Source organism: Phodopus roborovskii, unplaced genomic scaffold (assembly GCF_943737965.1).
Source record: "Phodopus roborovskii unplaced genomic scaffold, PHOROB, whole genome shotgun sequence".
Taxonomy (NCBI): Eukaryota; Metazoa; Chordata; class Mammalia; order Rodentia; family Cricetidae; genus Phodopus; species Phodopus roborovskii.
In genome coordinates this window covers 250,349-266,932 of record NW_026125751.1, presented here as the reverse complement: position 1 = coordinate 266,932, position 16,584 = coordinate 250,349, and the positions used below count along the sequence as shown (strand labels likewise).

Below are 16,584 nucleotides of genomic sequence, written 5' to 3'. Positions count from 1 at the left end.
AATAGACTGGACCAAAGAAAAAAGACCCCTCGACATATATTAATCAAAATATCTAACATATGGAATAAAGAAACAATATTAAGAGCAGCAGAGGAAAAAGGACAGATAACATATAAAAGCAAACCTATCAAAATTACACCTAACTTCTCCATGGAAACTCTCAAGGCCAGAAGGTCCTGGATAGATGTTCTACAGGTATTAAGAGTCCACAGATGCCAGCCCAGGTTACTATACCCAGAAAAACTCTCAATTACATTTGATGTAAAAACAAGATATTTAATGACAAAGACAGATTTTCACAATATATACAAATCCTGCCCTACAGAAGTTTTGGAAGGAAAACTCCAACCCAAGGAAGTTAACTATGCTCACAAAAATGTATACAACAGATAATCTAACTACACCAGAAAGCAAGGGTAAAGCAGAACTAATATATTCACGATACCACTGCCAACAACAAATCTAAAACAAACAAGCATCATCAATGGTCTTTACTAACCCTCAACATTAATGGTCTTAACTCATCTATAAAAAGACACAGGCTAACAGAATGGATACGAAGACAGAATCCATCCTTCTGCTGCATACAAGAAACACATCTAAGCTTCAAAGATAGACATTACCTCAGGGTAAAGGGTTGGGAAAAGATCTTTCAATCAAATAGCAAGAAGCAAGCAGGCATGGCTATCCTAATATCTAACAAGTTAGACTTCAAACCAAAATTAATCAAAGGAGGTGAAGATGGTCATTTCCTATTCATCGCAGGAGAAATCCATCAACACAAAGACTCAATTCTGAACATCTATGCCCCAAATACAAAGGCATCCACATTTGTAAAAGAAACTCTACTAAAACTCAAACCTCACATAAAACCACAAACACTTATATTGGGAGACTTCAACACACCACTCTCACCAATAGACAGGACGAACAATCAGAAACTCAACAATGAAACAAAAGAAGTAACAGAAGTTATATCTCAACTGGGGTTAACAGACATCTATACAACATTTGATCCAAGCACAAAAGAATATACCTTCTTCTCTGCTCCACATGGAACCTTCTCTAAAATTGACCACATACTAGGTGGCATAACAAACCTCCACAGATACAAGAGAATTGGAATAGTCCCCTGTATCTTATCAGACCACCATGCTATAAAGTTGGAATTCAACAACAACACAAATCCCAGAAAACTTACAAACTCATGGAAACTTAACAATGTGCAATTGCACCACAGCTGGGTCAAAGAAGAAATAAAGAAAGAAATTAAGGACTTTCTAAATTTCAACAAGAATGAGGACACAACATACCCGAACTTGAAAGCTGTGTTATGAGGGAAGTTCATTACACTAAGTGCCCATATGAAGAAAATACAGGATAGTCACATAACAGAATTAACAGCACAACTGAAAGCCTTAGAACAAAAAGAAGCAAACTCACCCCTGTAAGGAGTAAGGTTTTTCTGCCAGCTGCTGGTCTTGTCCCACTGCTGCGCCAGCCCCAATTAACACACAGAGACTCTGTATATGATATAATGCTGTTGGCCAGTTACTTGTTTCTTATCGGCTAGCTCTGTCTTAAGTATTAACCCATTTCTATTAATCTCCACGTGGTCTCATCTTACTAGACAGCTGGCTTCCTTACTGCTCTCTAGACTCTCCATCCTGACTCCTCCTTACTACTTCCTCTTTCCTCCTTGTCTCCTAGTCCCTCCTATCTTCCTTTCCTATTGGCCAACAGTGCGTTATTCATTAACCAGTATAACAAACATATATACAGAATGGCATCTCCCATCACACCCCAGAGGAGTAGATGCAAGGAAATAATCAATTTGAGGGCTGAAATCAACAAAATAGAAACCAGAAAAACAATACCAAAAAAAAAAAAAAAATCAATGCAACAAACAGTTGGTTTTTCAAGAAAATCAACAAGATAGACAAACCTCTATCCAAAGTAACAAAAAAGCAGAGAGAGAACATACAAATTAACAAAATCAGAAACGAAAAGGGGAACATAACAACAGACACAGATGAAATCCAGACAACTTTCAGGTCATACTTTGAAAACCTGTATTCCACAAAATTTGAAAATTCAAAGGAATAAGACAAATATCTGGATAGTTATCACTTATCAAAATTTAATCAAGTATAGACAAACAACTTAAATAGACCTATAACCCGCAATGAAATAGAAGCAGTCATCAAAAACCTTCCAAACAAAAAAAGCTGAGGGCCAGATGGCTTCAGTGCAGAATTCTACCAGAAATTCAAGGAAAAACTAATACCAATAATTCTCAAATTGTTCCAAACAATAGAAACAGAAGGTTCATTACAAAACTCTTTCTATGAGGCCACAATAACCTTGGTACCCAAGCCTCACAAAGACATAACTAAGAAAGAGAACTACAGACCAATATCCCTGAAGAACATCAATGCAAAAATATTCAATAAAATACTGGCAAACCAAATCCAAGAATACATCAGAGAAATCATCCACCATGACCAAGGAGGCTTCATCCTTGGATTGCAGGATGGTTTAACATAGGAAAATCTATCAACGTGATCCACTATATAAACAAACTGAAAAAGAAAAACCATATGATCATCTCCGTAGATGCTGAAAAAGCCTTCAACAAATTCAAAACCCTTTCATGATAAAGGTCTTGAAGTAATCAGGGATAACAGAAACATACCTAAACACAAAAAGGGCAATATACAGCAAACTAACAGCCAACATCACACTGAATGGAGAGAAGCATAAGGTGATTCCTGTAAAATCAGGAACAAGACAAGGCTGTCATCTCTCTCCATATCTCATCAATATTGTACTTGAATTTCTAGCTAAAGATATGAGACAACAAAAGGAGATCAAGGGGATCAAAATTGGAAAGGAAGAAGTCAAACTGTCTCTATTTACAGATGATAGGAGAGCTTACATAAGCGACCCAATAAACTCTACCAAGGAACTCCTACAGCTGATAAACACCTTCAGCAAACTAACAGGATACAAGATAAACTCAAAAAAATCAGTAGCCCTACTTTATTCAGACAAAAAAGAGGCTGAGAAAGAAATCAGAGAAACATCACTCTTTACAATAGACACAAACAACATGAAGTATCTTGGGGTAACACCAAACAAAGTGATAGACATATATAATCAGACCTTTGTGGCTTTAAAGAAAGAAATTAAAGAAGATGCCAGAAAAGGAAAAGATCTCCCATGCTCTTGGACAGGTAGGATAAATATAGTAAAAATAGCAATCTTGCCAAAAGCAATCTACAGATCAATGCAATCCCCATTAAAATCACTGACCTTGAAAGGATAATAATCAACTTTATATGGAAAAACAAAAGATCCAGGATAGCTAAAACAACCCTGTACAATAAAAGAACTTCAGGAGAATTCACCATCCCTGACTTTAAGGTCTACTACAGAGCTATAGTTCTGAAAACAGCCTGGTATTGGTAGGTACAAAAATAGACAGGTAGACCAATGGAATCGAATTGAAAATCCTGATATTAACCCACACACCTATGAACACCTGATTTTCAACAAAACAGTTAAAAGAATACAATGGGGCGAGGAAAACGTCAACAAATGGTGCTTGCACAATTAGATGATGGTGTGTAGAAGACTGCAGATAGACCCATGTCTATCGCCATGCACAAAACTCAAGTCCAAATGGATCAAAGACCTCAGCATAAATCCAGCCACACTGAACCTCTTAGAAAGGAAAGTAGGAGGTACCCTTGAACAAATTGGTATAGGAGACCACTTCCTGAACATAACTCCAGTATCACAGACACTGAGATCAACAATTAATAAATGGGACTTCCTCAAAATTAGAAGCTTCTGTAAGGCAAAGGACACAGTGGACAAGACCACACGGAAGCCCATAGACTGGGAAAAGATATTCATCTATCCTACACCTGACAAAGGGCTGATCTCCAAAATATACAAAGAACTGAAGAAACTAGTCAAGAAACTACCAAATAACCATATTAAAAATGGGGTACAGACTGAAGAAAGAATTCTCAATAGAGGAAATCAAAAAGGCTGAAAGACACTTAAGAAAGTGTTCAACATCCTTAGCTGTCAGGGAAATGCAGATCAAAACAACTTTGAGATACCATCTTACTCCTGCCAGAATGGCTAAAATTAGAAACACCAATGACAACTTGTGCTGGAGAGGATGTGGAGAAAGGAGAACACTCCTCCACTGCTGGTAGGAGTGCAAACTTGTACAACCATTATGGAGATCAGTATGGTGGTTCCTTAGGAAAATGGGGATTAGTTTACCACAGGACAGGGCAATCCCCCTCTTAGGCATATACCGAAATGATCCACATCCATGAAACAAAGACATGTGATCAACTATGTTTATAGCAGCATTATTTGTAATAGCAAGAACCTGAAAGCAACCTAGATGCCCCTCAACTGAAGAATGGATAAAGAAGATATGGCACATCTACACAATGTAATACTACTCTGCAGAAAAAAATAATGGTATCTTGAAATTCGCAGGCAAGTGGATGGCTCTAGAAGAAACCATCCTGAATGAGGTAACCCAGTCACAAAAAAAGGAACATGGTATGTAATTGCTCATATATGGATTTTAGACCTACAGCAAAGGATCACCAGCCTATAATTCACACCGCCAGTGGAACTAGGATACATGGTGCATTCTAAGAGATTCATATAAAGTCCCTCACAGAAGGGGGAAGGGACAAGTCCCCCAGAGCACATGGGAAGTGGGGGGCGGTGAATGGAGAGAGAAGTAGGAGAAAGAGAAGGGGAGGAGTGGAAAGCATTTGTGAGTAGGGAGATTGAGTCAGGGTAGAAATAGAAGACAGGAGAGAGAGAAGAGAGAGAGAGAGAGAGAGAGAGAGAGAGAGAGAGAGAGAGAGAGAGAGAATAAAAGAGGGAGACTTTATTATTTTGAAGAGGTAACTGAACCTAATATAAGGTCTAGAGACCTACAAGACTGCCGCCAACTAACAATTTAAGCAATCGTGGAAAGGCTACCATAAATGCCCTTCCTGGATAGTGAGATCAACATCTAACTTATCCACCCATCATGGAGCCCTCATCTAGTACCTGTTGGAAACAGAAGCAAATACCCATAACTAAACACTGAGTCGAACTAGAATCCAGAGGCAGAGGGAGAGGACAAGACCAGGTTACAGAAACACATAGAGACAGCTGACCCGAACAAGGAGGAGCTAACGGGTCCCCAGACTAATAGTTGGGAATCCAGCATGGGACTGACTCAGACCCCCTGAATATGGGTCTCAGCTAGAAGGACTGAGTGTCTAAGAGATCTCAGAAAGTGGAGCCAGGATGTATTATTTGTGCACAAAAGACCTTGGGGACACATCCCCCATGGAGGGATACTACCTTAACCTAGAGACAGGAGAGAGGTCCTAGTCCCTACTTCAAATGACCTGACAGATTTACATGACCCCATCTGGATGGCATTGCCCTACATGTGTAATTGGGGTGGGGGATGGGAGGGGCAGGTAGTGAGGCTGTATGTGAGGGGGGAGAGAGATTAAGAGGGTGGAAGGGAGGTAAGGAGGGAGGGAGGGTGGGAGGGAAGGAGAGGGAACTGGGATCAACATGTAAAATAAAAAAATAATAAAAGAAGAAAAAAGAAAAGATGCTCCTTAGCACACTCAAAACAGAAACAAAAATTTCACTCAGGGTCAGTAAGATGGCTCAGGATAAAGTACTGGCCAGCAAACCCAATAACCTCAGTACCTGAATTCTAACAGACTCCTGCACGTTGTCTTCTGACTGTGTACACCCAATACACATACACACAAATAAATAAGTAAATAAAATGTAATAAAATTTAAAAAACAATTTCACACCCACAATACTTTTATGAGATGGCATATCCTTTGAAACTTCCTGTAACCGTTTTTTTTTTTTTTAATGTAAGACTCTTCACAGAGACCTACAAAGTTAACTTCATTGTCTACCTGGGGCATTGGGGCTCAGAATGTCTGTGATTGAAATCATGAAACCAATAATCAAGTACCGAGATAATTCTTCTACATGTCGAAGTTGTCTTGGACCCACCATCATTTTGCCTGACTTCTGCATAACAATTGAAATCATCCCAGAACTGGAAGTGTCTAAAAGCGACCAGCCCCACAGTCTCTCATAATCTCTGATGGTCAGCTTTCTGTGTCAGTGACTTAATCATGGAGCCATACTGATCAACCAAGCAGTAGGCTACTGGATACAAAGGTGTTTTGTGGACCTGATATACAATGAGTAAGCTTTACTCAAAGGGCATTAAATTCTATATGCATGATCTTCTTTCAACCAGTTGAATACCTTAAGTAAAGACATCTATTTTTAAAAAAGAAAAAAGAAAACGTATAAAACTTGTTCATTTGTCTAATTTTACATTCTCCTTTCTTGAGTGAAGGCCTGTGTAAGGATTGATCTGAGAAAATTCTAGTTCTGATCACTCCTACTTTCCCTCTTACTGATGCTACCTACTTCTGCTCTCCATTTCTTCCTTCCTTCTCTCTTCTTCCCTAACACTTTCACTTTCTCCCTGTCTCCATTTCTAACACAGTCAACTAGCCATGTGTACCAGAGAAATAACCATGCCAGACCTGAACTGAGTTCACACAGAAACAAGGCAGGAAACTGCTGTCTGAGGCCTCTATGGCCAGGAGAGAAATGATCTGTGGGTAGCAAGAAGGCTTTTGCTTCAACACAACTAAGTAGCAGGTGTCGGTTCACACTTTGGGAGTCTGATTCCAAAAAATTTACTTTAGGCATATTCAAGTGCAGCACATTTGGTGAAAACATTTCTGATGATAATCAACTCAATCCTGTGTGCTCAATAAAACATATGTAAATCTCCTTGGTAAAGAGATAAGCTACATAAGACTGTTGTGACAATAATGAAGTTCTTTGTAAAGTACATGCCGTATCTTCCAAAAAGATGGGTTCTACAGATTATCTGAGAAAACAAGCATATGCAAAGGGTGTGGGGGGTGAAGGATAGCTGTGGTCTGCAGCCACACAGATGGCATACAGGATACCAGGCTATTCACCACTTCTGCTTTCAGCCTTCTGCACATATACCAGAATATACATTCTTCCTGTGAAGGAACAACACTGTCTGTTTCACATTTCAGGTTCCCTTAGTGACATCTGTGAGCACAAGAACTTCTGTGCCTCCTACACTGCCCCATAATGTACTCTGTGACCTTACAGACACTGATGACTGAAGACCTGAAGACTTTTACTATTTAAGAGCCACAATTCAGCACCAACAAAACATGTCATTGCTGTGCCCCCACCCTTATTTTTTATGATCAACAACTACAAAGGGGACAGAATGAGGGAAAGATGCTCAGACACAAACTGTTTATAGTAAGAATGCATTGTCTGTGACAATGGTAACAATATACATCTCTCTGTAAATATGAAACCATTAGAATGATGTAATCATAAAGAGACTTGCTTATAATCCCAGAAGAGATTAAAGTTTCCAGGGCTGAAACAAGGGAATGTGAGTTTAAGGCCTGCCTGAGACCCAGAGAGACTTTGTCTCAATAAATCTAAAGGAGGAGAGACAACAATGAAGACAGCAAGCACAGTGGCCTTGGGAAATGTCCAAACAGAAACATGAAACTAAACTTGAAGCACAGTTTAGTGAGATACACACCTCCCTGTAAGAGACTTTCAATAAAATGTGTAAGACTGGATTAACAGTTCTCATGGCAAGAGCAGGAGGATGACTGATAGAGACACAAAGTACTTTCTGCCTCCTGAAAACCAGAAACAAAGCATCAAGTGTGTCTCTGCCAGGTGAGAGGAGCAATATGCAGAAGTGTGGGAGTCCCAAAGTAAACAACAGAGCCAGATGAAATCCAAAGTCACTAAACTTTAAACTTCTAAAAGAAACTGAGGATCCTAACATTGGCTGCTGACAACAGAAAGTGGGAGAAGAGAAACCTCTTGGCGGAGCTTTAAACAAAAGTCTCAATGAGATCCACAGATGTACAATGTCACATTCTGCAAAGATGTAACTTAAGAAGAGAAATCTGTGAACCTCACTGGAAGCAGAATCAGGAGAATGGGGCCTCTCTGCCTTCAAGTTTCTATACTGGGGCCATGGTGGAGCTCAGCCAAGTCCTTACACACCAGCACAGCCTGCTGAGTACCCCTGACCCTTCTTGTGCTCTCCCTAATCCCCAGAGCTACAGCATACCCACAACCAGTGGTTAGTCATGACTGCTAAGTCCCACTTGCGGTTTGCCCAAGTTTCATCCAGGTGACAAATCCTGTGTAGCAGGATCATCATAAGACATACAACCAATCAAAGTCTAAATGCCCAAATCTAACCACAAAAACAAACAAGATGAAAGGTCAAGACAGTATTTCCCTATCCTCTAAATACAGAATTACCTAGATGAATCTCAGGATGTAGAACTTAAAAGAACAATCATGAACTTCATTTAAAAATCCAAGGGGCTTAAAGATGATACAAACAAACAGTTCCATGAGCTTAAATTAAATTCTTAAATGAAATAAATGCTTGAGTAATGTCCATGGAAACAAAACGCTGAGTGAAATGATGAGGGAAATCTAGGGTTTTAAAACTGAATTAAATAGAGACACTGAAATATAGAAGAGAACTCAAGCTAAAATGAATATGGAATTACAAAGCTTAAAAAGCCAATGAGATATCTCAAAGAGGAAGCCTTAATAGAAAGGATTAGTAGTAGATATAATATCGGGGCACAAAGATAAAGCAATGAATATGAAAAACATTATCAAAACACAAGATAGGAACATGCAACGACAGTAGGACACCATAGAAAGGCCACATCTTGAAGCTGAAGAGATTGCCTAATGGTTAAAGAGTACCAACTGCTCTTCCAGAGAATCTGGGTTCAATTCCAAGCAACCACAGGGTGATTCACAACCAGTTATTACTCCAGTGTTAGGTGATATGACATCCTCTTCTGGCCTTCTCTGATACCAGGTACATATGTGACATACAGACACACATAGAGCTAAAACAAACTGTACATAATAATAATAATAATAATAATAATAATAATAATAAAATTTGAAAAACCTAGAGCAACAGAAAGGATATCTTAATTGAGAGAGCCACTATGGTAAGCATGGTGCCACGGTAACTCCCATGATTCCACAAGAGGTCCTCAGCTAAGATTCCTAACAATAGCAGAGAGGATGCCTGAACTGGCCTACTCCTGTAATCAGATTGGTGGATACCCCAACTATCATCTGTAGGGTTGGTCTTGTGGATAGGTATTGATTAAATCTGGTTTTATTATGGAGTATCTTGCTTTCTCCATCTATGGTGATTGAAAGTTTTGCTTGGTAAAGTAGTCTGGGTAGCATCCATGGTCTCTTAGAGTCTGCATAGTGTCTGTTCAGGACATTCTGGATTTCAGAGTCTCCATTGAGACGTTGGGTGTTATTCTGATGGATCTGCTTTCGTAGTTACTTGATCTTTTATTTTTGTAGCTCTTAATATTATTTTTTATTCTGTATATTTTGTGTTTGTATTATTATGTGACAAGAGATCTTTATTTGGGGGAAAGTGGTCCAGTCTATTTGGTGTTTTGTAAACTTCTTGTATCTTGAAAGGAATTTCTTCTATGATTTTGTTGAATATATTTTCTGTGCCTTTGATCTGGTATTCTCCTTTTCCTATCCCTATTATTCATGTTTGCTTTTTTTCCTGGTGTTCCACATTTCCTGAATGTCTTCTGCTAACATTTTTATGGATTATACCCTCAGATAACCTCTCCTTCCATAGTGTTAAGTAAACATTATCTACATGCCATCTTTTCTGGTGCATTTAGATCTCTGTGAATAACTTGTGCTACAGGTGACATGCAACAATATGAAGACAGTGATGTACATATGCTGGTCAAGACACATGACCATTTCATTGTTTCCCATGGCTCTGCTGTGAAATCTGTGTGACCCTCCATAAGAAAACACTCATGTTAGGGTTACAGTCTCCCCTTTGAAATCCAGATGTGGTAACATCTACTTCTTGTGACCATTTTGTGATGTTCATCGTCCAGAGAATTATTGGGGCACACAGAGCACACTGTGCAGAAAACAGAATCATCTCAAAGACAGATGATCAGAAGCCAGGCTTTCTTTTGCTTCTCAGAGTTTGTGCTCAGCTCCCCATGTGGTTTTCACCACTGTGTCACTCAGAGCACAGTACTACACAGCCGAGTCTGACTCTTGGACCGAGGCTTTCTGCAAGTAGAAGGAAGTGGATCCTATATCATATGTAGCTTCAAACCCTCTGCTGCTTTCCGTCTCGTCGGCCTTCAAGGCTCTAAAGAGGAGCTGTGGACCTTCTCTAGGATATTGGGCATACCAGAAAAGAGTCAGATATGATGTGTTTGAATAAGTGCAGTTAATAAATAGAAAGTCACCTTCTGAGAGGGTCACATGACCTTGCTTCTGGGTCACTGAGTCTCCATGTGTCCTCCCTGGAGGAAGAAGAGGATATCTGTGTCACATTAAGGACAAAGATGATTAAATATCTTTCTGACATCATAGAAGAAAAAGTGCAAATTTTAAGTCACTTCACTTACCAAGCATGAATAGTAGCATCACAGTCACTAAAACTGGAGAATTGTTCATCTTTAGTATCACCAAAGTAATGACTCCACACTGACATGTGATGAAATAACAGCAAATGATTAACTTAGGAAGCTGATAGACACAGATAATGATTTTGTGTTAGAAAACTCCTCCTTCTGGTGGACAGAAACGAATTAGGGTCTCTTGTTTACCTCCCCAGAAGTCATTGATGTGCTCTCATCCTTGAAATCATTCATAAGGCACAGGTCAAATATTAAATGGCCCTTATCAACATAAAGGATTAAGCAGTGGCCATTGATAGATTCAATGTTGTCATTCTTAGGATTCTACCTGACATGAAAGATTTATAGTGGTGCAACTTGTTTCTCTGTTTTGATCTTTACCATATAAGTTGAAGGTAGAAAAATAGACTTTTCCAAGTTGGTTTTCACTAATTCAAATTTGTATTAAGATATCTTGAGGGCTAGAGTGATGGCTCAGCACTTGAAAGCACTTCTTGCTCTTGCAGAAGACAAAGGTTTGATTTTTAGATCACTCATAGTGGGCACCACGCACACAGGTAAACAGGAATGAAGGCAAAACAGGCATGCACATAAAATAAAGTAAGTAATAACTATAAGTAAAACTAGCTTATAGTTATTATGAAATAGAGTCGTAATAAACTGGTCCTAAGAATGTGTAATCACTAGAAACTGCTCTTTTTACCTCCCAGAATTTTGATACAATGGGATTGTGCTGCCCATTTACTTAGGAGGTCACTGGTGTCTTTAAACAATGTGTTATGATTAACTGTACAGGACAGCCACACACACACACACACACACACACACACACACACACACACACACACACACAGTTGTGACTGGAATGCAGGACTCACATGTTGTACCATTTTTTGTATCAAACATAAGCTATGACCTTTTTCTTAGCTCTGTTCTGTAAATGTCATTGTGACCAGTGGGGTGAGCTGTTAGGAATCACAAAGATGAGTATCATTTGGCATTGGGGAGATATTTGTGACTCTTTCTGTTGACCTGACAAAGCATCCCAAGCAGCCAGCTCACAAAAGTGTCTTAGGAAAAGTTCCTTCCAGCACATGGGCCACAGACTGATAGCTGGGAAACCAGCATTGGACTGACCCAGTCCCCCTGAACATGGGTCTCAGTTAGAAGGCCTGGGCAGTCTAAGGGCAGACATTGGAACCAGGATGTATCCTTGGTTCACAAAAGGAATTTGGGAGCACATTCCCCATAGAGGGATGCTCCCTTAGCCTAGAGACATGAGGGAGAGCCTAGGCCTAGGCCCTACCTCACATGACTTGAAAGATTGTTGATGAATCCTCCTGGAAAGCCTCACCCTCCCTGGGGAGTGGATGGGGGAATGGAACAGGAGGGGGGGTCAGTGGGGGGAATGGGAGGGAGGGAGAGAAAGGAAGGGAACTAGGATTTATATGTAAAATAAGAAAGAAAGAAAAAAAGAAGTATATCTAAACATAAGCCTGGTGGAGTCTAGTTACAGCATTCCTCTATGGCCATTGCTTCAGGTTCTTGCCCTGACTTCTCTTCATTAAGGACTGTGATGAGGACATGTAAGCCAAATAAACCCTTTGCTTTAAGAAAGAAAGAAAAAAAGAAAGGAAGGAAGGAAGGAAGGAAGAACGAACTAAAAGCTCCTTCCTTCAAGTGGCAAAGCTTTTACCCATGACTCTAGCTCTTACACCTGCCATATTTGTCTTAGAAATTTATCTTCAATTACAGAATTATTCTCACAAAGCTATTCTTTCCAACATTTGCCTACATGATTCCTAATTCTGGTTGTTTTTAGTTATAAGTGTAACCTGTAAATGCCAGCCTTTACTCGGAACCATTGTCTCTTATAGTTCAAGGTAATAAATGTGAGCCCATCTACATTTTCCTCACTTATAACTTCTGTGGTTTGAGTGATGTTCACACTGTCTTTATATAAGATGTAGAATCATGTATTAAAACAACATTTTTTGTTCATTCCATTTTTCTTTTGTTTTTTTTTTTTTTGTTTTGTTTTGTTTTTTTATATTTCCATAGCCATGGTCTTTTGTACAGGTTGACATACTGGGTATGTAGCTCCTCCCTAGAAGTAGGCCTCAAGTCCAATGAGAAGGTATTCAGTTGCCCCTAAAAACTGTCATGTCACTGTTGCATTCTGATAGTTTTTCCTCTCCCAGTGGCCCTATTGTAGTTTCCTTGCTTCTACACTGACTCCACTTTAAACACAGATAACTAAAGATGTGAAGGTAGGATCCATAATGAGAGGTAATGAGGGAGTGCACTTTCTTTTTTGTCAGATTACCTTCCTCACAGCAACAGAAAACAAACTAGGACAGGTGTAATAGCAAAGCCTATGCTCCTTGTCTCCAAATAATTTCAGAATTGTCTAGATTGACTGAAGCAGACTTGTGCTGAAATTTCTATTAGATCTGATGACATTCAGACTGCATAATTTTATCTTCTTGACAAATAGCTGACAGTTGTCTATAGGGAGGTGAGCTAAAAATATTAATTTCTTCTCATAGGATACAACTCCATTATATCGCACTTGAGGGGCTTTCATGTTGGGCCTAAAAAGGCCAAAAGGCCAGGATTCAAGGCCTAGTGGAACTTCCTGACCCTGGCTAAAGTTTGGCCACCTGTCTTTGGCCTGTAACCTCCACATGGGAGTGACTCAGCAAAGCCTGATGTAAGACTGCCTCCTGCCTGGCTAACTGCTAGCTTGGCAAAATATTATTGGCCCTTTCTCTTCATGTCACGTTACCCCCATCCTAAGATTCCTACCCCCTACCCCAACCCTATATAAGGTCCTACTTGATGCAATAAACCAAGTCCCTGCCCTGACCAGGCTTCCTGTCTAGTCTGATTGTCCCTGCAGTGCACAGAAGCTGGGGAATGGGCAGACAGCACTCTCCTGGGTCCTCTCCTCTAAGGGAGGAATTGCAGAGTGGTGGCCATCCCCCCTGAACTTTCATAACTCTACTTCAGCCAATCAAGAAGTGGCCATGTCTATTTTATGATGTTTTGTACTTCCATGCAATTTTAAATTAATTTAGGATTTATGAAAGAAACGTTAAAGTTTGTTTTATTATTACTTGAATATATGATTGTATGTCTGTGTATGGGTGTGTGTGGGAATGCAGGCATCCATGGAGACAAAAGAGCATTGGAACTCCTAGAGCTGAAGTTGCATGAGGTTGTGCACCCTCCAGGTGTGATTACTTGGCACTGAAATCCAGTCTTCTGCAAGAGCAGGGAGTTCTCTTAATTGCTAAGCCATTTGTCCAGATTCCTGTTTAGTAAGTCTTACCTTAAAAATTAAAAGCCTGGAGTTTGAGAGACATCTTTGCAGTTCAGAGCACTTGCTGCACCCACATGGCAGCTCACTACTATCTGTTACTCCAGCAGCAGGAGATATGATGCCTTCTTCTGACCTCCATGGACACCAAACTCATATGTTGTATACCACACACACACACACACACACACACACACACATATATATATATATATATATATATATATATATATATATAGTATTTGTAATTAATAAATCCTTTTTAGAAATTGGAAGAGGGTGTATCCTTTGAAACTGGACTCCATAACTCTGCATTTTGAATGGTTTTCTGTAGTAGTCTCCATCTACTGCAAAGAGAAATTTCCTTGATGAGAGTTGGAGACTATGCATATCTGTGGGTATTATAGTTGTTTTTTGTTTTTTTAGGTATTATACTGGGATAGTAAATTAGTGATTGTAAACTCTGCTTAAAAAAAACATAATTTCACTAGCACTGAGTATTTAGCTAGGTTTCCAGTACAAGACATGGTATCCCTGTTGTTGAGTAGGTCTAAATCTACTTAGGAATTATTTGGTTACCATTAAGGTATATGAGCCACTAATGCACCCAGTGGGTTGTCATGACATGATGGTTATTGATGTGCAATAATGTCAACAATTGCTTTTGACTCCCTTATAAATCCAAACTTTCCAGAGAAGCAAAATTAATTATGTGGCTAAATATATGGTCTCTTGGGTATATCAAATTATAAAATTATACAGATAGGATAAGAATGCATCTGTCTAAAGACTCGCAAGCCCATGGATGTCAGGGACTATGATCCTGAGACTACTGGTTTTCACGCATGAGGGAAGTTTGAATGGCAAATATAAAATCATTACAGCATAGTTTTGAAACAGAATATCACCAATTCCTCAGTGATAGTACACAGAACTTTTGGACTGCTGAACACAGACATGATAGAATCAGCTCACGTAGAAAGGAAATGAAGGCTATCCTTAACTTCAGACGTTGCTCTGTGCATTTATTCACCAAACTATTCATTTTCCACTGTTTAATTAAAGCAAGATATCATAGTACACAATACATGTTTAACACAGACAATAAATGTTAATTTTAAGTAATTATTAAGCAGCAATCAACAATATGTTCTAAACTTTCTGGGTAATCTTGGGCATTATCTTATACATTTTGAATATCTATATGTTAGTTTCCAATCTCAAATAAACAATGTGGCAAATGCTGTCCTAGACTTGCCTGTCATAGAAAAAAAAAACAAAAAACAAAAAACAAAAAAAGGTGCCACTCCACTCCTGGTGGCAGGTTTGAAGACAGGCTGCAGGTGTCTGGGGAGCAGTGTGCATCTGCTGCACAGAAGTAGGTGGCTGCATCTGCAGGCCGAGTGTCTGTGATGTACAGGGATAGCTGTTTGTCTTTCTTATCCAATAGAAGTGTGACTCTTTGGCTCTGCTTCCTTTCCACATTTGAACGGATGTCAATGATGAACTGAGGATGCTTCCCAGGCACTTGTTTGTACCAAGGGAAGTAGACTGAGGCACTGTCTGAGTAAGTACAGTTGATGACAGTGTCAGCTCCCTCCTGGACACTCAGGGTGGAAAGATGCTGTTTTACTTCCTCGCTTCGGCTCTCCCCTATGCAGACACATAGAGAGAAAGAACAAATGTTATCCAGCCATCGTGCTTCCTTATTTTTTTCCTATGGTTAAGTATAGAAAACCTGAATAAAGCCATTTCTCTGGCAGCGAAGGACTATCCATTAACACACTCTATATCCCCTGCTCCCCAATCCTCAACTCACATTCCAGCTGCAGCCAGATAAAAATGAATAAAATAAGAATGATTGTCTTCATTCTGCTTTCTGTTCAAATCAATTGTAGGTGCTCAGTCTCTACCCAACTGAGCATCTAGCAAGTTCCGATTGTTATAACAATCATACATGTTGGATCATATGCCCAACCAATAAGAAAAGGCTGTTTATTCAGAATTCACTCAGATGATTTCCTGTGCATCAGATGAGGGACACTGCCTCCCTGTGGTCAGATTTCTAACTGCGTGCATCTAGCTGGTTTTTCCTCTTACTCATGTAGAAGATTGTAGACAGATCCATATCTATTGCCATGCACAAAACCTAATGGATCAAAAACCTAAAAATAAATCCAGCCACACTGAACGTCTTAGAAGAGAAAGTGGGAGGTACCCTTGAACGAATTGGCACAGGAGACCACTTCCTGAACACAGGAAGTAGCACAGACACTGAGATAGACAATAAATGGGACCTCCTCAAGCTGAGAAGCTTCTGTAAGGCAAAAGACGGCAGCCCACAGAATAGGGAAAACTTCACTAACCCCACATCTGACAGAGGGCTGATTTCCAAAATATACAAAGAACTCAAGAAACTAGTCACCAAAACACCAAATAATTTAATTAAAAATTGGGGTACAGAAAAAAAAAGAGAATTCTCAATATAGGAATCTAAAATGGCTGAAAGACACTTAAGAAATTGCTCAACATCCTTAGCCATCAGGAAACTGTAAATCAAAAACAACTCTGAGATACCGTCTTTCTCCTGAAAGAATGGGTAAGGTGTAAAATACCAAT

General features: G+C 39.5%; 1 pseudogene and 1 gene segment (V, D, J or C); both read right to left on the bottom strand.

The window, feature by feature from the left end:
• Positions 1–10,191: 10,191 nt before the first annotated feature.
• Positions 10,192–10,680, bottom strand: LOC127217600 (T cell receptor alpha variable 9-2-like; annotated as a pseudogene).
• A 2,373-nt stretch (positions 10,681–13,053) lies between these two features.
• On the bottom strand, positions 13,054–15,836 carry LOC127217599 (T cell receptor alpha variable 13-2-like). The segment is given in 3 exon segments: positions 13,054–13,237; positions 15,273–15,618; positions 15,785–15,836. Coding segments are annotated over 3 exon segments (582 nt in total).
• Positions 15,837–16,584: the final 748 nt, after the last annotated feature.